At 42.8% G+C, this 26,607-nt stretch overlaps 1 protein-coding gene across 1 annotated transcript; it reads right to left on the reverse strand.

Moving 5' to 3' along the window:
• LOC311038958 (dual E2 ubiquitin-conjugating enzyme/E3 ubiquitin-protein ligase BIRC6-like) lies at positions 1-26,288 on the reverse strand (the record flags this gene model as incomplete). The annotated part of the gene is made up of 21 exons (XM_084048589.1): positions 1-4; positions 634-892; positions 1,054-1,182; positions 1,786-1,912; positions 2,702-2,865; positions 3,182-3,298; positions 4,033-4,186; positions 4,732-4,865; positions 5,667-5,843; positions 6,186-6,369; positions 7,120-7,335; positions 7,567-7,698; positions 8,366-8,493; positions 8,998-9,135; positions 10,574-10,710; positions 11,106-11,325; positions 16,896-17,254; positions 17,917-18,125; positions 23,075-23,147; positions 25,711-25,880; positions 26,244-26,288. The coding sequence occupies 21 exons, from the start codon at positions 26,286-26,288 to the stop codon at positions 1-3; spliced, it is 3,276 nt and encodes a 1,091-aa protein (XP_083904715.1).
• Between the last annotated feature and the right edge of the window lie 319 nt (positions 26,289-26,607).

Below are 26,607 nucleotides of genomic sequence, written 5' to 3' on the forward strand. Positions count from 1 at the left end.
TCAACTGAGCCAGTTTATTAATGAGATTTGAACACATGCAGTAATGGTTTCCGATACAGAAGGCAGCAACATGATCAAGTTAAGTCCTCACGGAGTTGTCTTGCTTTTCTTCAGCTTGTTAACGCGTAACTAGAAAGTTCATCATTTCAAACCGGAAGCAATGCAGTCAGATGGAAAAATAAATAATTGACTTTGACAAAAGACACTTGTCACATTGTAACAGGGTTTCTACACTTGGGTTCACCTTAAAGGCTTATTAGTATTCCTTATTTATGCCAATGCATTCCATCAGCCGGTTAATGGCCTAGCTTGTGGCTAGTGGTATAATTATAATAATTGTTTTATGGAGTCTTAGGGCAGGACAAATGGCATAACACTTTCCGCATAAAGGGGCCAGGTATCCAGGAGGGGCCAGATCCAGGACCATTTTAAATACTTTATATATGGACACAAAAACAATGTCTAGGCTTTATGTGGATGGTGTTAATACTTGTGGTAAAGACGACTCCTGCTTCAAAACAGAGACCCTAGGATTACAAGCACTTACTCCATGGACCAAAGTATGTCCATGGATGATGGCAGTGAAACACATAAGTTGTCACTACACAGAACACCATGACAAGACACTCGTACCTCTCATTGGACAGGATGTGCATGAGCTTGAGCAGGAACTCGCTGAACATCTGCGGGCAGGTGGATGACAGGTGCACCTGCAGTCGGGTGAGGAACTCCTGCATGGCCTGGGTGGCAGTGGGGCCCACCTGGGAGCTGTGCTGGCTGGTTCCGTGGGGGTTGCTGCCGGAGAGGAAGCGAACCAGGAAATGCACCAGTGTGGGGTCGGACACCATCTGCTGAGCCGTGCTTTCCTGACCACCCAGCCCATTGCTGGAGGCTGCAAAAAAACAAGGAAGTCAGCAGTATCTTACGTAGGGAACCAAGGGGGTAATTTATTAATTCATTCATCATACACATACAAAATGGTAAGGTTGAAAACAACAACACTGACTTAATTCAGATTATATATATATAAACCTCTTTCTAAAAAAAACATACCAAGTGTTGAGTACTGACCACAGGCCGGCATGTTCGTCATGAGGGTGAGCGAGTGAAGAACCAGACACCAGGTCCTCAGGGAAGTGTTGGGATACCAAGCCAGCACGGTAAGGAAACTGCTGATGGAGGCTGAATACACATACACATGCAGTAAAATCCTGGTTGTTAATATTACTCTGATAGTGTACAAATGTTTTTTGCCTTTAAAATTAAGATAGCTTTTATGGTCTTTCAGTACATTTTTCCCGAATAATAATACAATATTCAAAGAATAGTATGTTGTGTGTGTATTAAAGACGGCCAGCTTGCCAAATCAAGATTTACTGCTGGGGGTTAAGTCATCTTGCTACACAGCATGCTTTCTAACACTGAAAGCCTTTTCTCGTCTCTCCCATAAATCAGTTTTTTCACTAGCAAGCCGGAGAAGATAAAACCTGTTTCCACACAGTACTTAATTTTTTTGACATTCCAAAAGAACTGTGATGAGGAACCACTAGAGGAATCACTGTAGGTCAACACTTTACACGTTTGAATAGATTATTTTCTCTCTTTTTTTCATTTTATGCTTTATTTCAGAGGCAGACAGGGAGGAGAGAAATGCAAGACAAGATGGGGGATTCAGATTCAAACCCATATCCTCACGCTCCCTAGGAGCATAATTATCCTGCACTAACTGGCTGAGTCACCAGGCACCCTCAGAAAAGTACATACAGCATTATGATGAACACTGACCTTGGTTGAGTGGGATGGCGGGCACTCGGCTGGCATTGAACATGAATATGTCAGAGCCGCTCTCTTCTGTGCCATTGGAGCAGGAGTTGAGGCTGAGGGTCAGCCACAGCTGCAGAAGGGACTCCAACTAAAGCACAAAACACCTCATCAGTGGGATGGAAACACACCAAATGTGTAAATAAATGCAACTGATGGTGACCTTGTAAGCCTTTGAAGTCAGTTTTAATCTAAGCCTGTAGAAGTGGTATTGAATTCAGGGAGTTTATAGTACAGCTAATTGAAAAGGGACGAAGGTTTCATGAACCCATGGAAAAACACAGACACCTAGGGTAAGGGGCACATTACATTACCGCCACTGTTTCCCAAATACCAAGCTGTGGAGTGTCGAAAGGGAATGGGTGGACAAGGACAGAGTGACATGCCGTAACGCATCATAACTCTCTAACCTTTTGCATGTGTGTTTTGATTGCACAGTATCTGCTGTAATGTAGCCATGCTGAATGGCAAAGATTGATATTTGTTCCGTCTCCTCCTGCCCTGAAACCAGGTTCAACTTGTATTTATTGTTTAGTTTTTAGCGGTGCCAACCGCTCTATATCTGACTTTGTCTGTGTGTCCGTGTGTCCGGGTGTCCGTGTGTCTGTCCGGGTGTGTGTCTGTCGGGGTGTGTGTCCAATAAACAAACATTGATGACAACATCAATACGGGGCTCATCAAAGGCACCGCTTCCTTCACACAGGGTGTGATTTATATCTGACTTTGTCTGTGTGTCCGTGTGTCCGGGTGTGTGTCTGTCCGGGTGTGTGTCCAATAAACAAACATTGATGACAACATCAATACGGGGCTCATCAAAGGCACCACTCTCTTCACACAGGGTGTGATTTTTTCTAACTAGGTAGTGGTACTGCATTCTGACCTGCACATGGTGGACCTGCAGCATGGAGAACAGTTTGTTGAAGCAAGCGCTCAGCATGGGGATAGAAGAGGCCTGCACCATCAAGCTGCTGACTGGAGGAGAGGATCCTCCCCCTTGCAGCCCCCTCAGCAGGGAGTCATCTGTCCCGTTGGAGGCCTGGGCCACTGGGGACAGGGGGTGGAGAGAAGAGACACACACACGTCATGTCATCTGGTTTGACTACCAGGAAGAACCTACAATGACTATCATTGATCGCTAATGTTGTACACCAATAGTACCTATTCTGAACCTAAATCAAAAAGGTGCAAGTTATTTCGTAGTGTAAAACACTGATAAGAAAAGGGTGATTAATGTAGATTTTTTTGTCCTATGATTCAAGATTTACTTTATTATCCGTTAAAAACAAGTTACAAACCAATAAATTAATGTATTAAGATTTTAATATTTGCTGCTGCTTCCCTGCTCCGTATGTGTGTGTACCTGTAGGTGAAGTTGAAGTGAGGGCTTGTAGGATGGAGTCGGCCTGCAGAGTGGCCATCATTTTGAGCATCAGCTCTGCTTGCTGTTCCAGCCCCACTTCCAGGCGGGCATCCAATGCTGTCAAGAGCAAAGACGGGAAAAGGCCAAAGATTACTACCAGGATTTACCAGATCCTATTGAACTGCTAAACCACTTCTAGCAAGAAATTGAACACTGTTAAATTCTTCATCCTTAACAATGCCAACAATCAGGCAGTGGCTCTAGGGGTAGAGCAGCTGTCTTGGAACTGGAAAGTTCTCGGTTCAATCGAGTTAAGGGATCCATATCAAACATGCAGAATTTGCAGACACTGTTGTAACAAGTGATACCTGCTAAATCGGATCATGACATTTATTGAGTGCAATAAATGTGGGCATCGCTCAGTAAATGAGATGTCATACTGTATCTGAGGTTAATGTCCATATCAGCTTATAATGGGCGCCAGCTTAAAGATAGCAGTGAAATTGCAAAGAGAGCCTCGTCGTTACACTGCAAGAGTAAACATTTTTAATCAAGACAGTGCTAATGGCACCTCGTCTGGTCACAGCCATGATAATGAAGATTTGACACAAAATGTCCTTCAGCTTGTAGATCTGCAATTTTCGGCTAATGTTCCCCCCAGAATCGGGGCGCTAGGGTTCAAGTGGTTAATGTAAAAAAAAGTTACAAGATTTGGGTGGATTTGGGCGCTCCCCTGTAGTAACTCTGAGGACCCCCTAGGGGTCCCGGAACCCCTGTTGAAGACCCCTGCCCTAAAGAAATGAAAAGAATAATTGAACTACAATGTCTACATTCACTAGCCCCTTTCTCACCTTGTGACACAGAAACGGAGAGACCCTGTGAGCCGGTCTTTTCCACAGCAGCTGGCGGTTTGGACACGGGGATACCAACCCCTCCTATGTAGGGGTTGTATCCATACGTGCCATAGTCAGCGCCCCAGTAGTCATACCAGGTGCTGCTTATAGGCTGAAGGACAGGAGGGAGGGAGGGAGCAATAGACAAAAACAAAAATACAAAATGTAATCATTCCTTTCTCAACACACATACCTGTACATTTGTGCTTGCATGCAAACTACCACAAGACAGCACAAGACAAAAGATAAATAAATAAAACCGCTACAGTTGGTTTAATAGTTGCCTATGGCTACATTTACATGCAAGAACATTTTAAATTACAAACTGAGAAAGGAAGAGTAACACTTTACCGACGATGGTTAGCTTGGCCAATTGAATGCATCTACACAATTTAATAGGTATTCAGTAGTGTTGTGGAGCTGTGTACTGTGCAGTAACAATTCAAATATCTTTTGGATGGGTTGAGGTCAGTGTAGCTACATTATTGATGCGCTTGGTGTTCATTTGAACTGGTGCTTGAACTGATTTATTTTTCACTAAATCAATTGTTAACTGGAGGGTGCCAATACCAATAGCCAAATACCAATACAGTATAGGAGAAAACACAGAATAAATGCAGAGTTGAACAGAGACAAGGGAAGTCAGGCTTAACATACCTTAAATACTTTGGCGGCGAGTGGATCCTTTTCCAAATCAATATCTAAAGGATCAATATCAACATCCATCAGGTCTTGTAGCAAGTCAAAGTCTATGTCTTTATCTTTTTCCAAAGATGATAGAGGTGGAGCACCTTTGGATAACGAAAACAGCTTTAATATTGCCAAGCAAGCACACTAAAAAAACAACCAGCAAGTAAACTCAAACTGGCCTTTCTTTAGAAAGTTACTAGGCAATTTTAAGGCCGATTAAAATCACTGGTTTCTCTGTAATATAGGGAGAGTCCAGACAAAGGATTTGTTGGCCAACACTAGTCGAAACCATCTGACAACTTCATCAAATCCAACCAACTCTACCAAATCTGTGCATTCTTATAGGAATGTCAAAATCATAGAGAAGAGCCAAATTGAGTTGAAGGTGGTTTCTACTACTACATTTATGTCAGTAATTACAGCCTAAGACAGACATAATAGTTTACAAATGGAATACAAATCTAATCATGACCATGCAAACATGACTGCAGTTGACATAAGAAAACGCATGTAATCAAATTGACATGCCATGAATCTGCAATGTTTGAACTCTCACTTCAAAAAGACAAAAACACAAAAAAACTGTACATTAACAATGAAGGCTGTTAGAATAACCTGCAAATACCCTATAAAAAACAAAACAGAATTTCCGCACAGGAAGCCATACAAGTACTGCAAAACAACACTGTGGAAGAAAACAAAATACAACATGCAGCTATGAAAAGAAGAGGGGAAGGAAGGGAATTTTTTTAAAACATAAAATGCATCACCGTCATCATGATCATACAAATGTGAGGGTTCATGGGGGGAAAAAAATCCATGTGGTGCTTTTGGGAGCGTGTGTGTGTTTACGGGGTGGCCTACCAACGCACTTTGGAAAACAGAGGAGGTACCAGGTGTACCTGCGATGATATCAGGCGCCAGGACCTCTTCGATGCTTTCCACCAGGGGGATGGGCGTCTGCTGGGGCAGGGAGTCGTCCGAGTCGGCCCCTGCCCCTGAAGAGGACGACGCGCCGGCCTCCTCCCCCACCGCCCCTTCGTCCATCACATCCAGAGAGCCCGGGGACAGCAGTTCACCTGGGGGACGAGGAGGACATAATTGATTACATAAATTACTTTGTGGGCCTTATGTGTCCTTAAAGTAAAGAAAATAAGAAAAAAACTGTAAAACGGTGTCACGCAAAAAAATGCGTTGAGTGCATGTACTGTAGTAGTACCATGTACTGTAGATCAGCTATTTTCGCTTGTAGATCAGCTATTTTCGCTTGTAGTTTTGCCATTTTTTAAAAGCTACTATTTAATGTATCAGTTCGATTAACTGTTGCAACCCCTTTGAACAAATATGACACAAACACCACTTGACAATGTCAATGCATGTCCTACCACTCTTATTTGCCCCACAGGAGCAGAACCGCCTACCTGCCAAGATGTCTTGTAGCATGCAGGTGAGTGAGTATTGGGCCCAGGCTCCTCCCCAGGAGATGTCCCCCCGGTTGAAGTCTGTCCCTACCAGGAGGAGCAACAGGCGTTCCAGCTGTTGCTCCGACACTACCTCACACAGGTGGATGGTGGGTCGGGTGGAATTCGCTATCCTAGCTAGGACCTAGAGTGGACACACACACACCCACACGAGAGAGAGAGTTCATGCTCATGAAGTAATAGTGAACTGAAAAATATACATTTCCTTTTCACTTTCATCTATTAGTCCAGGGGTCTTCAACGTTTTCAGGCCAAGGACCCCTTGGCTGAGAGCGAGATAAAGCAGGGACCCCCATTATATATTGTATAAAATATTTATTTTTTCATAGATTTCATCGGCAGCTTCATAGACTTGTTTCACATGTTGGATTCATGTTAATGTGTATTTCCAGAAATGTAACCATGCACTTAAACAATACTTAGTAAACCTGACCTTTCACTCTGTACTTAGTCTGCTCTTTTTTCCCCCTACACCAAACCACTAAAGTTTGGCTAAAGTTCTCCTCAGAATAGGGATGCTTGGTTGAAGTGGTTAATGTAAAAATCACAGAAACATTTGGCGGACCCCTGTAGTAACGCTGAGGACCCCCTAGCGGTTCCGGACCCCCTGTTGAAGACCTCTGTATTAGTCTACAGATTAATAGTTTCATAAATTAATACATCAATTATTAGTACAATACAGACCATCAATCCATCTCTCTTAAAATCACTCCCAGTTCTTTCACTTTTTAATGGCCAGTAATCCATCATTTAATATGGAGGCAGTCAAGAAATCATTTAGGGTGAATAAGATGCAAAAACGTGTCCAAATGACATCTGCTTGCAGACTGACAGGAGGAGTCTAGAAATGCTATTTAATAGGTAGATTTGGGACCTTGCAGACGAAGAGCAGCAGGTCGGCATGGCACGTGAAGTCCATGGAGAGCAGGAAGAGGGCCAGCTTCTGCACGACGGAGATGCAGCGCTCGTGGGCCAGCGTGAAGGGCAGGGGTTCCACCTCGGGGGCCTCCTTGGCCGCCGTGGCCTCCGTGTCCAGCGTGAAGCGGGGACACTCGGCGGTACGCCGCAGACGAATCTGGTCCTTAAAGTGCTGGGATCAAAGGAGCAGTGGGAGAGCGAGGCACGAGGATACCAAGAGTTACTAAGTTGAACGAACATTTAATCATTCTCCATGTTAACCCATGTTCAGAAAGCCCCAACATCACAAGTTCAGCCGTTTTAAGAAAGCTAAATAAGGTCTTTCATTAAATTAGGGTAGCGTTGAAGTAGTTTGTTTTCATTGTGGTAGCAGATATGTGATCATTTATGTGGGAATGCTCACCTTTGATGTGGCCTGTTTGAGCTTGGCCTGCTCCACCAGGAGTTTATAGGAGGAACCTTTGTTGCTCTGGATCTTTTCCTTCTCTATCTGCTCCACCAAAGCTTTCTGTTTTGCTTTCAATAGATTTAACTGCTACAATGAAAAGGGCATGATAAATACACAATCCAACACAACACATTTCACCACCGTTTGAACTCTGTGAGAAGCTTTTAGGCCCTGTGTCTTCTAGGCATCTTGTGTGAGCAGAAAAGTGCCAAAGGCGCTGGGAACAACAAAAATGCTCAGAGGCACAGAGCCAGTAGTGTAGCTATCACTACCACGTAACATACGCATAAACACACAAACTCAGCATGAAGATTTAATGTCTGGCCGATGAAGGAGCACATAGAAACGTTATTGTGGTCCATGTAGTATGACTCCAGATTAAAAAGGTACGACTAATATTAGTTTATTACTGTGCAATCAGAGTTTGTGAAAAGTGACATTGAAAAGCAGTGCCTCCATGAAATGATTGTTGCATCGGCACGTGTTGTGACCTTGTAGACCATCTATTTTGACTATTTTTTAAAGTTTCAAAAATGTATAAATATTATGACATTTTTTTTAAAGATCCTGCAGCTCAGAAAATGATGACACTGGAGATTCCAGTACATCTGAAAAACAATCATCACTTCATTTCCAATATTTTTTTAATGCTTTAATCATGCTTTAATCAGAGTGTTTTGTTTTACGTACTCAACAACAAAGTTGTTGATCGGGATAAAGCTTTTCTAATGGTGTTGGGATGAGACACATTTACCTGCTTGTGGTGGACCAGCTTGTTGCGGATCTTGCGAGAATAGAGTCTGTCCAAGCTACTGTTGCCTTTGGTTGATCTGCTAGAGTTCTGAGACTGCAGACTGTTGTTTATAAAACTCCACTGGTTCCCTGCATTTAATCATGGTGAGACGGATGAAGAAGGCAGAGGAGTTAGTTCAATAACTTTCACTTTTGAGGGGCACTTGCACACAACTCTGACAAAGGCAGTAATTCCCAGGTTACAAAGCTCAAGAAAAGGCAAATACTTTTCAATAGTCATAGAATGGACTTATTTGTGTCAAACCCCTTCTTGCATCCAAAATATTTGTTCCACCAATAAGATTACTAGAAAAAAGCTAACTTTGAGTTCAATTAATTGACTTTATATCCCTCACTTCAAGTTGGTAATAATGTTGTCTAGACACCAGATGGTTATATTGGTGAATTATGTAGGGATTTAAATAAAGAATCAGACTGGCATATGGTTAAGAGTCTGAGGAAGGCTGACACACACAAAGTATTTCCTTGACAGCCAATAAAGAAATGACACCAATGAAAATCTAAGCACACAGACTATGTGAACCGGTCCTGTCATCTCAGTTCTCAGTGGTCGATTGCAGACAGTTCAAGTACCTGTGAAGGTCCTGTCCCTGTCCTTCCCTCCAAGGTGCTTTTTAGAGCCTGCAGCCTCGTCCTCCACACTGGCCACATAGTCCAAAAGTCTAGACACCAGCATCACCACCCAGCTGATCATGGGAATGTCCAGCACACCTTGAAAACAAGCGCATACACAGAATGTAATTTTAACACTCTGGCCAAAAGCAGACAGCAGCATTTCAGATATCATGGTTCAGCACACAGGTTACAATTAGGTCAGCATATCTGGGAAAACTGCTTTCACCTACAACTGTTTCAATAGCTTTCTATTTTGGTAAGTATTTCATCTCCCTCATTTAACTTGCAGTGCCTTTAAGGAGTAGTTCACCCCCAAAAATCGATTACTCACCCCTTAGAGACTTGAATTCATGGATATTTTTTTATTTTCGTCGCATTCCTAAGTCAATAATTTGATGACCAGCAGCAGTTCCGGTAGGAGACACAAAGAGACTCTTTGTGTCTCCAACCGGAACCACTGTTTGTCATCAAATTATTGGCTATATCCATGAAGTCTCCATGGGGTGAGTAATCGATAGAAAAAAAGTCATTTTGGGGGTGAACTACGCCTTTAAAGGAAACTTGCAGTCACGTTGCACAATCTGCCAATTCAATGATTTTCTTCTACAATAACGTTATATTAACAGCTTGAAGTTTCTTGAGCCACTATATCATCTTAGTAATACTTGACATCTTGGTATTTTCACTGTTCTGAGAGCTACCTCCTCAAAGCAGTGCCTTAGGTTATACTTATAGCCATAACAAATCTAAGTAGACAGCCCTAAATAGAGGCAACACCCCCAAGTTTTCAGTGAGCTCAAAACCTCACCTCTTGGTGAAGTCATGGACTCAGAGGTGAATTTCAATTGATTTCAAAATAATACTACCGATTTATAAAATATTGAATAGTGTAGGGCCTGAATACATTTATGATCTTCTGCTACATTATGAACCATCAAGAACTCTTAGGTCGTCTGGGACAGGTCTGTTTTCTGTCCCCAGAGACAAAAATAAACATGGGGAAGAAGTGTTCCGTTTTTACGTATCACATATCTGGAACAAACTGAGAAAACTGCAGGTCTGCTACAGCTGTCAAGTTCTTTTAAATCAAAGCTGAAGACTTTTCTGTTTGCAGGCGTCTTTTATTGAGGCTTTTGATTCATTTCTTGTACTGCACTGTACCATTATTCTCGTACATTATCAGTTTTATTTTAGCTTATACTTATTGCCTATTCTCTTAACTCTTTAATAACCATTTATAATTGTATTCAAATGTCTTTTACGATATGCGTTTCTTTTAAACATCGTCTTAATGCTCTTAATGTTCTCAATTCACTTTGAATTGCCTTGTTGTTGAAATGTGCTATGCATAAACTTGCCTTTGTCTCAACTCAGAGGCCTTTGAGAGCATTTATGTGTTCACAGTGTGGCAGTAGAAGTTGAACTTGGCTCAACTTCAGTACAGAGATTTTTGACCGGGCTTGCTTGTACAGCACACTGAGATACTGCCAGCTAGTAGTTGTGCGGAATGGTGTGTCAGGTGTTTCTTCTTTACCTTCAGTCCTCCTCTGGCTGGCAGCCTGAGGCTGCTGTAAGGGACACAGCAGGTTGTCCAGGAGGTTGAGCAGGCCCTCTAACACACCACTGTTGCTGAGGGATCTTTGGCCAATGCAGGACAGGAGCATGAACACCCTGGGGTAGATGAGCCATAAACATCATGGAATTACTATCAGCAAGTAATTGACCATTTATAAGCCATGATAACAATTTGTCAGACACAGGACATAAACAGAACTGTATTTTACCAAACCCTATATGTTAATTTTCTTCTGATATGTGGCAAAAAATATGAAATGCACGAATAATACTGTAAAACGACACGTTTGGCATCACAAAATGTGTGTTTTGTGTATTATTTGCAGAAAATGACATAGAAGATAGGGATAGTTGATGATCCTACCCTATATCACTCTTAACACTGTCTACTGTCACGTCATAACAATTAATTTTAATAATCAGTCAATAATTAACAGATTTGAAAACTTCATTATGAAACGGAATAGTGAAGCTTGTGTGCCCTCTCTTGCCTGTCCTGGGGAAAGATGAGCAGCTGTTCTGAGTTGTACAGCTCCTGCAGGACATTGGAGAGGAACTGTCCCCACCAGCGCTCGCCACCACACAGCTGCACCAGCAGCAGGCCCGCGTGTAGACGGATTGTGGGCGTGCCGCTGATGCACAGGTGCTTGAAGAGCTCCTCACAGGCCTGGGCGTGGAAGGTGCTCTGGAGTACCGAGGGTACCGCGTGGCCTAGGAGAAGAATGGAGAGAAAGACAGAAAGAGGGGGAGAGAGAGAGTACAGAGAGACATAGGGAGGAAAGACAGAGCGGAACGAGAGATATATAAGGAGTGAGAAACAGATGAAGGGAGAAAGAGAGAGTAGACAGAGAGACAGAATAGGTTTTAAGTGACTGAATAAGTATTTGACAAGAGCAAAATGTCCGAATGGCTTTAAAAAACTAATCATGAGCAAAAGGACTGAGTTTTATCATTCTAATGACCATTAGTCATTAATCGAAATATTAATTACAACGGCCATAGCTGAATGGTTAGAGAGAGAGAGAGAGCCCGCCTGGGAAACCGAAGGACCACTGCTCCTGTTACTAAGGATGGGTTAAATGCACTATATCAGTGATGTTGCTAGGTTTTCAATGTAATGGGTCCTGGGATGCAAGGGTGGTCTTTTAGATGGGTCCCAGGGACATTTTATGGGTCCCCAATTACACGTCCCCCCCCCTATCGTTTTCTTTGATCTCCAATCTCCATATCTTCTATGCGTGTGTGACTGTGTACATTATATCCTGATGCAGTGGATCTCAACCTTTTCAGGCAGCGACCCCCCAAAATAATCATATTTTAACTGGGGACCCCCCACCCTGAGGAATTAGGAGTTGAGGCACTTAATTTAGTTTGATTCAGTTCCACAGATACATATTGTGAAAATAGCAGATCTAGATCAGTGCGACCCGTTCCTGCTTTTCAAGACCGATACCGATATATATACATATATTAAAAAATCATAAATATATTTTTTCAAATGTATATGATTCCGTAGTATTAGCACACCTTATGGTAAGAAATACTAATAGTGGGCAACAGGTGGATTTAACATACCTTTGACCAATAGAATACATTTAATCATAGAACCTTTTAATCATTATTATTATTTTATTTTGTATTATTTATGAATGTAGAATTTATTTTTACTATTTATTGTGTAGACTGAAAACACTGGCTTACAGTGGAAGTATTGGCAAATAAAGAAATAGGAATTCAAGAAATAATGAAGACAAATACTGACAATGCCTATGAACATTGGCTTGCAGTTATTGCACATAGTCAACATGCAATAATACTATTAGGCTTGTCATTGAGAAAGGAAAATAAAGTTGTCTTTTTGAGGAGAAGTGGAACCTTATAAGTCACTTTAAGTTTAGCATGAGGGAGAGGGTCTACCCTCTTCAGGGAATTAATTGTTATGATATCTCTAAGCTACAGAAAACATCCAGTTGCCTATTAAACATACACAAGACACAGACGATAGACAACCGGTTACTTACAGCTGCCATTAATTAGTGCTTTTGTTTGCCTTTGTGGTCAAATCAGGGTCAAATGCATAGGATCAACGAGCCATCGTTAACCTGCTAATGTTACACAGCTGATTGGCAACATGCGTTAATCCACCACTCACTCTGATCTCCAAGCAAGTGGGAGAACACTCTAAAATCGGGGATTTTACTTTGGCTGGTCAATTTAAGATGACAACAGCAACAAAGATTAGTAGTAGACCTGTATGTATGATGATCAGTTATTATTCCAGACAGTGGTCTATCCAAGACGTTTTAACACGTTTAAGAGCAGGTCCTCATGCCGTCTCTCTCTCTCTCTGTGTGTGTGTAGCGTAGACTAACAGCGAGGGGCTGTGCTGCTGCTTCTGCCACACAACGCCAAGTACTTCTCCAGTACAACGGTGTCTAACCGGAGAGTTATACTTCTCCACCAACGGTGCCTAACCGAGAGAGTCCATGTAGATCACAGCTGACAAATATTATATATTATCGGAGCTAATCGGAGCTGCGTCCCATGGACGCACTAGAGTTGTCATGAATGCGTCCTTTCGCAATATGGTGCGTCAGCGACGCAGGACGCAGGCCTACGAGCATCTCTGCTATATTATTATCATTATTTCAACTGCACCACATACTATAAGCATAGGGCTAAACTTGCGCTGTGTCCTTGAACTTTCATAAATGTAACCAAAAACAAATAATCAAATTGCAGCTTTGTCCTGATCCTACCTCCAACTCATCTGCCAAGTTTGATCTAAATCAGATTTAGAACCGTCTGCCATAGCGATTAAAAAAAGACAGGGGCGAGTGCAATACACCAAGGTTATTATTGATTTTCATTTTTCATTAGTTTCTATTTTTATTTTATTTGGAATATTTGTTTTCAATTTAAGTTTATTTTTAATACATTGTTAGTGGATTTACAGTTTGCTTTAGTTTTTATCTTTTTAAAAGGTTTAGTTTTACATCATAGATCCAACAAGGAAGCCACACCGTTATTAGAACCGGTCTTGTTCCTTACATACTGTATAGCATTAATTCACAAGCATCAGTCATTTACATATCTACGGCAGAGGCAACCATGCAAGGCACCATCCAGTTCACTGAGAGCAAATAGGGGTTCAATGTCTTGCTCAAGGACACTCAAAACTAAACCAGGCGGAGACGGAGAACAAACCCGTCGCTCTGCCTCACTGCCGCCCATAATTTGTCACATATCGGTAAATACGGTATGATATTTAAATTAAAATGAAACCTTTATATTTTAAGTTGCTATCCTTGACTTATTCTCTCCTTGACTCTCACTGTTGAGAAGACTTGGAATACTTTGAAAAGCATTGCCATAATAACTGCTACTATCTGTATTGTAAGGACGTGACAAACTGAGTGGAAGATCAACAAGGGAAGACAAACAAAGAAAAGTGGGAGCAAAATCATTCCGACACTTTTTTTTTGCATCATGCAAGCATACCGGAGTCTCCTCAAACGCCTACATAGGAAATCATTACTCAACCATTTTTACACATTCATGAGAATTTTATTTTATTGTTGCTTATCTTGCTCCACTTGCTGCCTCTTCAGGGGAGAGCCAACCACAAGGCTAGAGAAATAATGAGGCTACTGTAGGCATTTTTTAACATGCCTTCAGTGTACTCTGGATAGAGGCATAGGACAATCAAAGAAACGGCGAGAGCCTGCCGCTAGGGAGATGATGCATTATTCCCTTTCATGAAAGCAGCCGTGTGAATCTGCACAACGGTGCACTATGTTAGATTAGACGACTGACTGTTAAGGAGGACTGCATGGATAAGTGTGGCTGCCAAATGTACTTGTATAATTATCTATCTATTTACGGAATGTGTGTGTGTGTGTGTGTGTGTGTGTGTGTGTGTGTGTGTGTGTGTGTGTGTGTGTGTGTGTGTGGCATAATTTGTGGGCCGTCTAACCGATGCACCTCAAACTTGGCGTGAGCAAGACACTGTGTCCCCCAGATTACAGAGGTGTGCAGTGTCTCGGACCAACGGTTTTCCGATAACCGAAAAAAACACAAATATCTGTGTCTTGACAGTCCATGGGTCTGCGGAGGACATACTGAATCTCTGTGTAATTGTTCGCAGAGCTTTGCGTTACATATGAGCCTCTTTGTCAACATAAGTCCTGCATTGCTCCCGATTTACATCCAAAAGTGTGGTAACGGGTACCAGTGCCACACAGGGTACTCTAAAAAAGGGGTACAGCGAGAACTCTGACAACAGGTACAACGGGATGGGTATTGCATAACAACGGTGGGGCATACATTCCCAATTTACAACTTGCGTGGTCCCCCCTAAGTACATTTTGGGGCATAAAATATGCATCTCCAATGTCCATTAAAAGTAGGTCAAAATACTTGGGTGCCTGGTGACTCAGCCACACACCATACTCTATTCTCCTAGTGAGCGCGTCTTACACGGCTCTCCTCACTCTCTGACCTTGTTTTCCTGTCTCTCTACACTGACCTATCAGAAATAAAACAAATTTTAAAAATATATTTTGCTTTGAAACCACATCATCTTGTTGATCTAGACAAAAACTATCCAACACTCTCAGAGTCAAACGTGTACAATTTCATAGGTTATGCTTAAACACTGTCGGGTCTGTGGGACCCATTTTCAATGTTTACTTCAAGAAATTAATGCAATTCATTATTTTTTCAACTTGAGACTTCACTGGCCTTAGCTCAATTTCTGTTAAGAACATAAGAATGTAGTGCACACTGTGCACCCCTATTACATACTGTATGTGGCTGCCAATGGACCCTTCGCTAAACCCCACCCCAAAAGCGATTGTCCAGTGCCAGCTTAGCAACCGTTGCTAGCCTGGCATAGGTCTGGCAAGCTTTCGTCACCTGCCATAGCTGTCAATGTTATCGTCCGCACACACACAATCATTTCCAACATAATGGCAAGAATAGGAATACCACGATAACGTAATGGTGACTATGAACCACGTACCCAAACCCGTTGGAGGCTACTTTTCCCAAGCTGAAATCTGCACTTAAACTGCAAGGCTTCATGGCTGTGTTGTTGAACACATACGCAGCCTAACTTACCTCGGGAAAGTTACACGATTCACTCGCCCAGGTGGTGTCAATAATAGGCTACTAATCACCGTAATCGTAACAAAATTCAGAATCACAGCGCTGCCTGTTTCGGATTCCGCACGTTAAAGTATATTAATTCATTTGTTCGTCTATTTGTTAACTGCTACTGCAGTCCCTGCGGTACATGAAAACTCCTGTTACAGTCAAGGATCACCTTCAACCTGGTGTTTGCACTTTCTCCATTTACGGTCCGTACATCTATATAAACGTTCAGATTTTAAATATAAAGTGCTTACCCCATGGCCACGGATGTTACAATTATGCACGGGACTCTCAAAATTACCCGTATATTCCGTATTGTTCAATGAAAAGCATTTTAATCCGATCAGTGGCCATTTTATCATAATGTATTCGAGTGCAATACACCTACCAACCGATAGGGTCACTCCGTTGAAAGCATATGGAGAAAATGGCCACCGATCAGATTAAAATGCTTTTTATTGAACATTACGGATGATACAGGTACTTCTGAGAGCCCGTATATACATGTAACATCCGTGGCCATGGGATAAGCACTTTATATTTGAAATATGAACGTTTATGTAGATGTACGGGCCATAAATGGAGAAAGTGCAAACACCAGGTTGAAGTTCATCCATGACGGTCGTGACAGTCGACCATCGTGTATCCATGGCTATTACTCCCTCTAACATTTCCCATGTTTTTAGTTTATTGAAATAATGTCATGCACATTTGTCCAGTGCATAGCCTACTGCAGGCTTTCTTGACTAGATTTAGAAGAGATTTTGAAGCTCTTGCTCCTGAAATGATCGATTATTTTTAAGGGGAAAAGCCATCATTTAACATGCAAGTCAATGGGTGAGAAGCAGAGATTGCCAGGCGCTGCCAGGCCTGGGTGTGACTAACTTTGCACCACCAGTCACAGAGTCGAGTGGGTGGGGCTTAGCGAAGGGTCCATTATACTATATATCTATATATAAGTTATATAAGTTATATAAGTCTATTATGACATGTCCATAGTAGGGATGCTAGATGTCATGTGGTTAATAACACATGCAGTTAAACTCAATCACAAAACACTCAAATGAATCACAGCCCCCCCCACCCAAACCCATCACCCTGCCTGAACCACCCACCATTCTCCTCACCGTTGTTGGAGTGCAACAGGCTGAGCAGCGTGTCCAGCAGGTAGCGGATGATGGTCCTCAGCTGCTCGGTGGAAGAGTTCTGAATCAGCTCCTGTGCATCTGCGACCGTGGCTCCGGCCTCTGGAAGCGTTTTGCGTCCGGCGCCCAGGGACACGCGTAGCCTCTGGACCGCGTGGTGGGCCAGGTTGAGTTGGAGCTGCAGCTGGATGCAGTCCTGGTAGGCGGAGAAGACACGCTGGTCCTCCTCCACAGCCTTGTCGGGCTTGCGCAGGAAGTACTGGGCATTGTTGGCGCTGTTGAGCGGCGGCAGGTCGATGTTCTGCAGCAGCGTCTCCAGCCTGTGGCACGCCAAGTTATACCTGGATGGGAAGAGGGACGAAGAAGAGACACATCACTGCACTTTCCATGGACTCTAAAGGGCTTCAAATTGTGCATATTCGCCCGAAATGTCATCTGTGTGACTTCAAAATATAATTGTGAGTATTATTTTGTGCGAATAACTGTTGTGGTACGACCAAAACGGGACGACGAATTAACCAAAATGAGCATTCCTCTTCCCCTGAAATGACTTGCCTTGTGAGCCGACAGCTCCAATAGAATGGTGATTGTTTACTCATTGACAAGATGGAGTGGAGACGCCACTGGGTGCTGCTGTGCAGACATTCCAGTACTTTATGTGTAGAAAGTAATTCTTTTAAAATAATTTCAAGCTGTGAAACGAGAAAAGTTGATTTTGACAAGAAACTGTCTCTCACTGTGACTACATTACGAGTTGGGGCTGCTCCCTGTGAGCATGTGTGTGTGCGCCACTGTCGGAGCTGTTCCTCTAGTCTAGGCAGAGACAAGAGTCTCTTACAATTATTTTATAACTTCCAATTACATTAAACAAATGGGTTATGAAAGTGATTGGAATCAGTGTGGACGGTACTGGCTTGTGTGGTCAGCTGCTTTCACCATTTTATCTAACTTGTAAAGTAACCAGAGTGATGTAACTGTGGGAGTGGTTCATGTCCTGGCTCACCTGCACTGGATGTCCTCCTGCAGTGCCACCATCATGGCCAGGTGCTGGTCCACATCTGGCTGGCTGGCCGCATCGCTCTCTCCCCGCAGCGGGTCGTGCATTAACTTCAGCTCACTCTCCCATGGTAAGATGTAGGTGTGGCCATAGTAGAAGCCCAATGGGATCTTGGCCCGGGCATTGGTGCTACCATAGCGTCCAATGACAGTGATCTATGCGAGTTGAAATCAAACAAGAGCTTAGGTTAGGAGCCACTATGAAGACCCAAAAACATAAAACACACACTTCACGTACTGTAAGTCATTTAGCAAACCACAACAAACTAGCTGCATTACTTTGGAGATCACCGGATTGGTTTTATTTTCGGGAGAAGACAAACACCACAAGCAATGTTTATAGTATAGGCCATTTGAAAACCATACCTGCGCTGCTAGATTTCATAGCACAGTCAAACAATCAATTTATTATTATTTTCAGAACAAACAATATTGGACACAAAATCAATAGCTGAATGGCAGCTTTTCCCATGTTGTTGATTTTATTGTTATCTTGTTCCAAGCAGCGATCCGCCTCATGACAAAAGAGAGACGGCCGTTACCATACCACTTGAGAAAGAGGTACTCTAACCCACCGTTTCCCAAACAGTGTGTCGGGAACCATATGTGGGTCGTGTTGTATGGGTCACGCGAGTAAATATGTTTATTTTGTGATTCCAAACTTCCTCATTTTTTTTATTATTTCAAAAGATTATCAAAACATTCCCAACAAAAAACTTTTTTTCGAAAGCATACAAATACATTTAAAAATCAATTAATTAGAGGGGGAAAAGTACTTTAAAGAATTTGTGAAAATAGCAGATCTACAAGCTTGCAACATGTCGCATCTTGTGAGCTTGTAGATCGGCTATTTTCACTAGTTTGGGTCACGGGGAGACTATAGATTTATTTTGGGTCTCGAGCTAAAAGGCAGTGGTGGAAAGTAACTAAGTACATTTACTTAAGTACTGTACTTAAGTACAATTTTGAGGTATTTCTACTTTACTTGAGTATTTCCAATTTCCAATACTTTTACTTCTACTCCACTACATCTCAGAGGCAAATATTGTACTTTTTTCTCCACTAGAATTATTTGAAAACTTTAGTTACTAGTTACTTTTAAGATATCAATTATTGTCTCCGCCAGGCCGAAGGCATGGCGAGAGAGTATGTTTTACCCTCCGTCCGTCCGTCCGTGTGTCCGTCCGTCCGTCCTTCTGTCTGTTACCAGCTAATCTCCGCCATCGTTGCCCCGGTCCCTGTGAAACTGCACACACACACACTCCCTCGATGCCACAGCAGAACCTCTGCCCCAAATTTTTCACATGGGCCTGTTATAGCGCCACCAGGAGGCCGATTTGTGCAAAACACATTTTTGGACATTACTCCTACAGATTTTATCCAAACGTCACGCAAATCGTTACACAGTATCGCTATAGTCATGTGATCAAGACGGATCTGTCCGATATTTCATATTCCATCCTGATTGGCTAAGGTTGGCTTCCAAAGTTGGCAGGATTGGTCCGTTTTGAACAAAATTTCTCAAATCATGATTTCCGTGAAAATGTGCACGCACATTCCCACTAGGCCAAGGAAGAAATCCCCCCATTTTCACATTGGCCTGTTATAGCGCCACCAGCAAGTCTAATTTAGCAAAACACATTTTTGCAACAAAATGCCTCAAATCATGAATGCACGCTCATTCCCACTAGGCCGAGGAAGAAATGCCACCCTTTTCACATTGGCCTATTATAGCGCCACCAGGAGGCCACAATAACGACGTGACCTGGCGGAGACCTGTGCTCCGAGGAGCACTTTTTCTAGTTACATTATAAAACATACCTGAACCACTTTAGCCTTATTTTATACATAGTCTATTTGAAAATAGCCGATCTACAAGCTCACTATTTTTTAGCATGTGCGACAGTGAAACGTGTCTGGGCGGAAACAATTGATTGACAGTTTGGTTCCAGTTTCTCCACAATTTAGAGGCAAATGTGGGCACATAATCATAAATATGATGATCCTAATATACAATTGAGAGTGGCGCGCATGCGCGACCGACACGGTACGACCAACCGTGCACCGTCTACTCTCATACGGTCCTTTTCAACCCCAAAACAAGCCCCAAAAGAAGCGCGACCATCCGCTTACAATAAGCGGACATGGCAGTTGCCAGGTTCAGCGAGAGAAACAACAACAAACAACAAAACCGCGTCGTCCTCTAACATTAGTCAACCCAGTACAATGCTCGGTGCAGATAAACACTTGTTGAACCAAACAGTGCGTCAAATGAATGTCTATTTACTGCTAGTAAAACAGTCAAATTACAACAGCATCTCCTTCTAGAGTTAAACTCATGTTACTCTATACTGAGTCAAAGCCACGTTGTTTGCCATTGTCTCAGTAAAGTCCACTAACATATAAAATATCATTGTTCTGTCTCCTGTACTATGTCTACTGGTCTTGTATGGTATTAATACAACCGTTTTTGTATGGATAGTTATATCACCACTTTTAACAGCCTGCTCAGGGACTACAGATGAAAGCTAGCTTCTGACTAACTCTAGTTCATTACACGGATGTGAAAACCAACATGTTGTTGTTGATATAACAAATGCAATGTTGATTAAAAGCTGCATTCTGCGTTGTATAATGAATTGTTATGGACAGGTCGATTGTGACATAAGTTTATTAAAACAAACCATTACCCAGAGTCCTGGGGCCTGAAACAAACGCAACCTGGCCATTGCACTTAATTCATTTAAGGACCGTACATGTACATACACGTTCAAATTTCAAATATAAAGTTCTTACCTCATGGCCACGGATGTGACAATTCTGTTCGAGCCCACAGAAGTAACCGTATCTTCAGTATTGTTCAATAAAAAGCATTTTAATCCGATCGGTGGCCATTTTCTCAGCATGTCCGCCATGCTTTCAACTGCTTTACCCATCGGTTGGTAGGTGTACTGCACTCTGATAGACTGTGCCCACTATGAGCAAATGGCCACCGATCGGATTAAGATGCGTTTTTATTGAACAATACGGAAGATACGGCTACTTCTGATGGCCCGTACATAATTATAACATCCGTGGCCATGGGGTACAAACTGTGTTTGAAATATGAACGTAGATGTAGGTTCCAAAAAAGGCGGGAAAAAAATATATAAAGTAATAAAGGCGGGAAAAAAGTAAATATAAAGTAATATTACTCACCTCAGACAAAAGACGACGAAATGAAAGTAGATCAGTGATATAATATGAAGCGACATCAAGTAGAACACTTTCCATAGTAATCTCTCATCGGACGGAGAGACGTAGCATCCGCACGATAACATGAGAAGTGATACGAGCAGCGCAGGAGGCGTGGATTTAAGGGGAGGGACAAAGTCAGCAAGGGCTGTGATTGGTCTGACAAGCAGACATGCGTACATGCGAGAGGGCACGCCCGGGCCCGGGCCCGCTGCAGCCAGCGTTGCCAGACTGTGGGAGAGAATCGAGCGACCCGGTCTGGGAAAACAAAGCCCAAAAGAAGCGACTGTGTGGACTATATGGGCCACGCGAGCCCCAACGGATGGTCTCTTTGTGCTGGTTGGGACCCAATAACGTTTAGATTTGATGTTTTATGAGCTTTTGATGACATCAAGCCGTGGATTCTTACATCTCCGTCGCAGCCTTCCGTTACGGCCAGCGTTGCCAGGTTTGGGAGTGAAACGAGCGGCTGGCCTTTTAAACCTACTGTTTACATCGTCAGTATGAAAACAGCAGATCCACTGGTGAGAGCATAGTCAGACACAAAACGCCACAAAACGGCACTTAACACATTGTGTAACATTGTGTGTTTAAACTGACAGATGTTTCTTTTTTTTATATGACCAAGGGATGCTATGCTAACGTTGTAAACAGACGTTTAAATGGCTCCAATTGTGCTAATAGGACATAATCATTGATCAGTATATACTCCCTAGTCCCTAAGGAAGACGATGTTATGTTTAATATGATTTTAAATATACATTTAGCTTAGTTTAAGGCTCTTATTTGTTGAAAGGAGGAGATGCTAGCGAAATTAGCGCGTTAGCGTCATTTATTGAGGGGTTTAAAGGCTGTATGGGACCGTTTATAACACTGTAAAGCTAACGGTTGTGTGCTCAGATAACCTGGTGAGCTGATGAATGGACAGTGGATTCATTGTTAGATCAATCTGGGATGTTATGAGTGTGTATTGGGCTGACTGTAACTGCTGTTTTCATATAGCTGCTGCTGCAGGCTTTATAGTGGGCTGAAAGCTGCTTAAAGCTAATAAAAAGTCCATGCTAGACACATATCTAGTCCCCGATTTTATATTTCATATTATTTATAATATATTTTAGCTTGGTTATTATATAGCAGTTTGAGGGAAAGAGCTCTAGCTCCGTTTTTGTACTGTTATTTAACATGACAGTTTAATGTTTTGTGGTCATGGGTCAATGTGTGTTGTTGGTCAACACATGTTTACCTCCATCTGGGGTGTGTGGGGGGTTCTGTAAACCGCTCAGTGTAACATGCATGATATATATTATACTGCTAAATGAGGAGAAATCTAATTAGTGATGGACTGTTTCAGACAATGTAATGTATTGTAGATGTTGATTCTAATCACTGTATCTGATCTGTTTGTGTATGTCTAGGCCCCCATGCTCTTGTTTATTGTACATTATAGGGCACTGAGGGTGTACAAATGGAATCAAATGGACCCTCAGGGGTCCATTTGGTTCCATTTGTACACTCTGAGAGATAGGATTTTGTAATATAGATTGAGGTCCCAGAGATATAGAAAATGTTATCAAATGGGGGTCTTTGGTCTAATGCATATCAAACTGGGGGTCCTTGAAATTAAAAGGTTTGAGAACCACTGTGACAGGGGATACTGTGTGTTCCTATTTGAGACAGTTATGTATGCAAATATTCCAAAACACTTCATTAATGTTTTTAAATAGCCGATCTACAAGCTTGTAGATTGGCTTGTAATCAGCCGATTTGTGTTTTTACACCGGCTATTCAGCCCTTTTTTAATATTTTCTGTTTTCACATGCAAGTAAGACATGGTGGTGTGTCACAAAGCCAACAAGCACTGGTAGTAGTACTTCTAGCATCTGCTGGATCCAGGGTGCAACTCCCTGCAGTGCTGTGTACCCTGCTGAGTGTGTCACCTTTGTCCTGTTGTATGATTACATGAAATGTTATTAATGAGTTAAGAAATTAACAATTTTACTGAAACTGTTGACAACTGTGTGTATTGGCTGTGTATCAAATCAGCTCACCTGAAACCCACTTCTTATGTTTTCTTGTAAACACACGTTTACACCTGTAGGCTACTACAACATCACTGAAGATGCTGATGGTGCCATTTAGCCTTTTTGTTGTATTATAATATCTGAATGAATATCTGAAGCGCTATGAGCTTGTAGATCTGATGTTTTTTTGAATAGCCGAATAAATCTTAAGTGACACAGATGCGTTCCCTGTCCTAATGGGTTAAACAACTAGAAAAGACAAGTCTTAACAAAATGTTTTGATCAAATAATAACATTGGATTTGCTTCAAGGCGTTGTCCTCTTCTTCTTGTAACCCCCTCCACCACTTAGTCCGCTTGCCAGAATGTGAACCCGGAAATGTTGAGTACACCAAGGTTTTATGTTAGAAATGTTGAGTATGGGTCCCCAGCATGTGGAAACTGCCGGATGCTAACTTGCATATGTTGAGCAATTTTCAGAATTAGCATAATTAGCTTTTATTAGCATAATCACCTATATGGACAATATTTCAGCAATTGTCCCGGGCCTTAGGGATATTTTCGCGCTAATCAGTCTTAAATGCACCAAATTTGGCCCAGATGTAGCCCAGGGCATGCTCTAATGATTTAGCTAGGGCGCCCGAGCAGGCGACCTTTGGGGTCGCCATAGGGGCCAAATCCAAAATGGCCGCCATGTAAAACGGTTTTGGCTGTAACTTTTGAACCAGATGAGCTATAAATACAAACTTGGTGTCTATTTCATGTTTTTTGACCATTGCAAACACATTGGAATGCTTATCATTACGATTGGGTGTGTCTGAAACCCTAATATGCATATTTCCAAGATGGTGGCTATGTGAAAACGAGTTATAACTTAACCTTTGACACTTTTGGCAAACTTGGTGTCGATTTTATGTTTTTTTTTTTAAGCATTAGAAACACATTGGAATGCTCAGATTAATGATTAAATCTATCTAGAGCACTCTAATTAGCTTATTACCAATATGACCACTATCAACAACCTAAAAAAAGCAATCTATGTATGTTACACATACAATTTTATTGAAACAATAGAAAAATGGAGTGGAGCACATCCCTATTGATACAGATAATAAGCCAGTAGGCTAGAGTACCACACTTTGAGACCCACTGGTGTAACAGAGTGTTTCCAGTGAGGCAACATGCACACTACTTCTGTTTGACCAGAATGAAGGCTCTGTTCCATTCTGGTCAAACAGAAGTAGTGTGCATGTTGCCTCACTGGATACACTCTGTTACACCAGTGGGTCTCAAAGTGTGGTACCCTCATGGTTCCTTGAGGGGGTTCCAAAAGGCCCCTTTCAGGTGTGTAACTCTGAGAGTGTACAAATGGAACCAAATAGACCCTTATGGGTCCATTTAGTTCCTCAGGGTTATGGGGGTCCTTGAAATTAACTTAAGGAGGCAACACTGGATCTCACAGTAGCACCTGATTATGTGGGTGTGAGGATGCCTCACCAACAATGAGGGGTCCAGATGACAACATATAAGCACAATGGATAGATAGATACCTTTATTGATCGCACAGGGGAATTTCAGTCACCCAGAGGCAGCACAGCAGTCAGAGTTACAAAGTTACAGATACAGAGTAAGGAATGTATACAGCAATACAAAGGTAAGGAATAACAATAAGATGCACCATCACTAAAGAACAAAAGTATACACCTGTACAAACTATCCTGCACTATGCAGAAAAATAACAACACCAGGTTACAATGTCCTGTCAAACCGTGCAACCAGTACAATCACTGCTTGGATGTTTGGATCGGGGTGTTGCAGCGGATCTGGTGCAGTGGATCTGGTACAGTGCTCAGGTCCTGGACCTGGTGAGACGAAGGAGGAGCCCGGCCAGGAGGCCACCCACAGAGCCTAGTCCCTCCACGTGCCAGAGCCTCCTCGAGTTCCGGCAGAGTAGTTCCGGAGAAGCGGACTGAGTGGCCCTGTCTTTCCCTATAGGACTGACCGTGGGTCCTGGGACGTAAGTTGGGGCTTGATCAACCCCGGCTGGGTCACCTGGGCGAGGGTGTTTGTTGCGAGACCCGAAACACCCTATGACCCCAGGCTACAACACTGATGATACGTCCCAGGTGCATCCATGTGATGTATTCTTTATAGACAGTTGACCTGGCAGAGCGACCAACGTGTGTCTCGTTGTAAATCCTCATAGCTACCTGCACAAAAGACATGCCAAGTCTCAAACAGTTCCACCCCGGGGTAGGTGAATCTACCCTGGGATGCCCCACTATATCCTTGTGAAGGGAGAGGGACGTGTTTGCCATGATAGCGTCCAGCCTCCTCACTGTACGCACCTTAGCCACCCCTCCAGTGAGGTCCCCACGACGGAGCCCACCTTCCTCACCAGCCATTTACAGCATCCTGTTGCACACGCCAAAACATCGGAGTCTTCTCAGGAAGAACAGCCTGCTCCTACATTAGAGTATGTCAGACCAGTCCAACGACCTGTTCAGGTGCACTCCTAGAAACTTGTAGTTGGCTACAATCTCCACCACCTCAGCATGTACAGTATGGTGCTGGGGACCGGAGGTACCCTCTTGGTCGGGCCATAGTCCACCACCATCATCCTTGGTCTTGCTATCATCTGAGAACTTCTGTAGGGGCTATGTCTTGGAGTTGATCGGAAGTCAGATGTGTATAGGGTGAACAGGAAAGGTGACAGCACTGTGCCCTGGGGACAGCGTGTTGTTCACCAGCACCTCCGACTGACAACCCTGCAGTCTCACATATTGCGGTCTGCCCGAGAGGTAGTCTGTGATCCATGCCACCAAGCCGTGGTCCACATCATCAACGCAAGCTTCTCAGCAAGCAGTTGTGGCTGGATAGTGTTGAAGTAAAAACACATGATTCTGACTGTGTTGCCCAGGGTGTCAAGGTGTGTGAATGCCCTGTTTAGCATGTAGATGATGGCATCATCAAATGTCCGCCTGGTATGCAAACTGAAGGGGGTTGAGGTATTCACTCACCATCGGTCTCAGTTGATTCAGTACCAGACGCTCAAAGGTCTTCATGCTCTTTGATGTCAGAGCCACTGGCCTGTAGTCACAAGGTGCAACTTTTCTTAGGCACCGGGACAATGCAGGAAGATTGCCACAGTTGCGGCACCCCCCCCCCCCCCCCCGTCTTCAGAGAGAGGCATATCGTTTGGATCAGCGGTTCTGGACAACCGGATCTCCATATATGCCTATACTATACTGATACGCCCAGCCCACGTATGCACGTACAGTTTTTGTGCATTAATTGTAAGATTGTTTCAAATACTCCTATCTATATCAATAGGAATGTGCTGCACTCCATTCACTCATCTTTCAAATACATTATATGTGTAAC

Source organism: Gymnoscopelus microlampas (genome assembly GCF_963454915.1).
Source record: "Gymnoscopelus microlampas genome assembly, chromosome: 3".
Classification (NCBI taxonomy): Eukaryota; Metazoa; Chordata; class Actinopteri; order Myctophiformes; family Myctophidae; genus Gymnoscopelus; species Gymnoscopelus microlampas.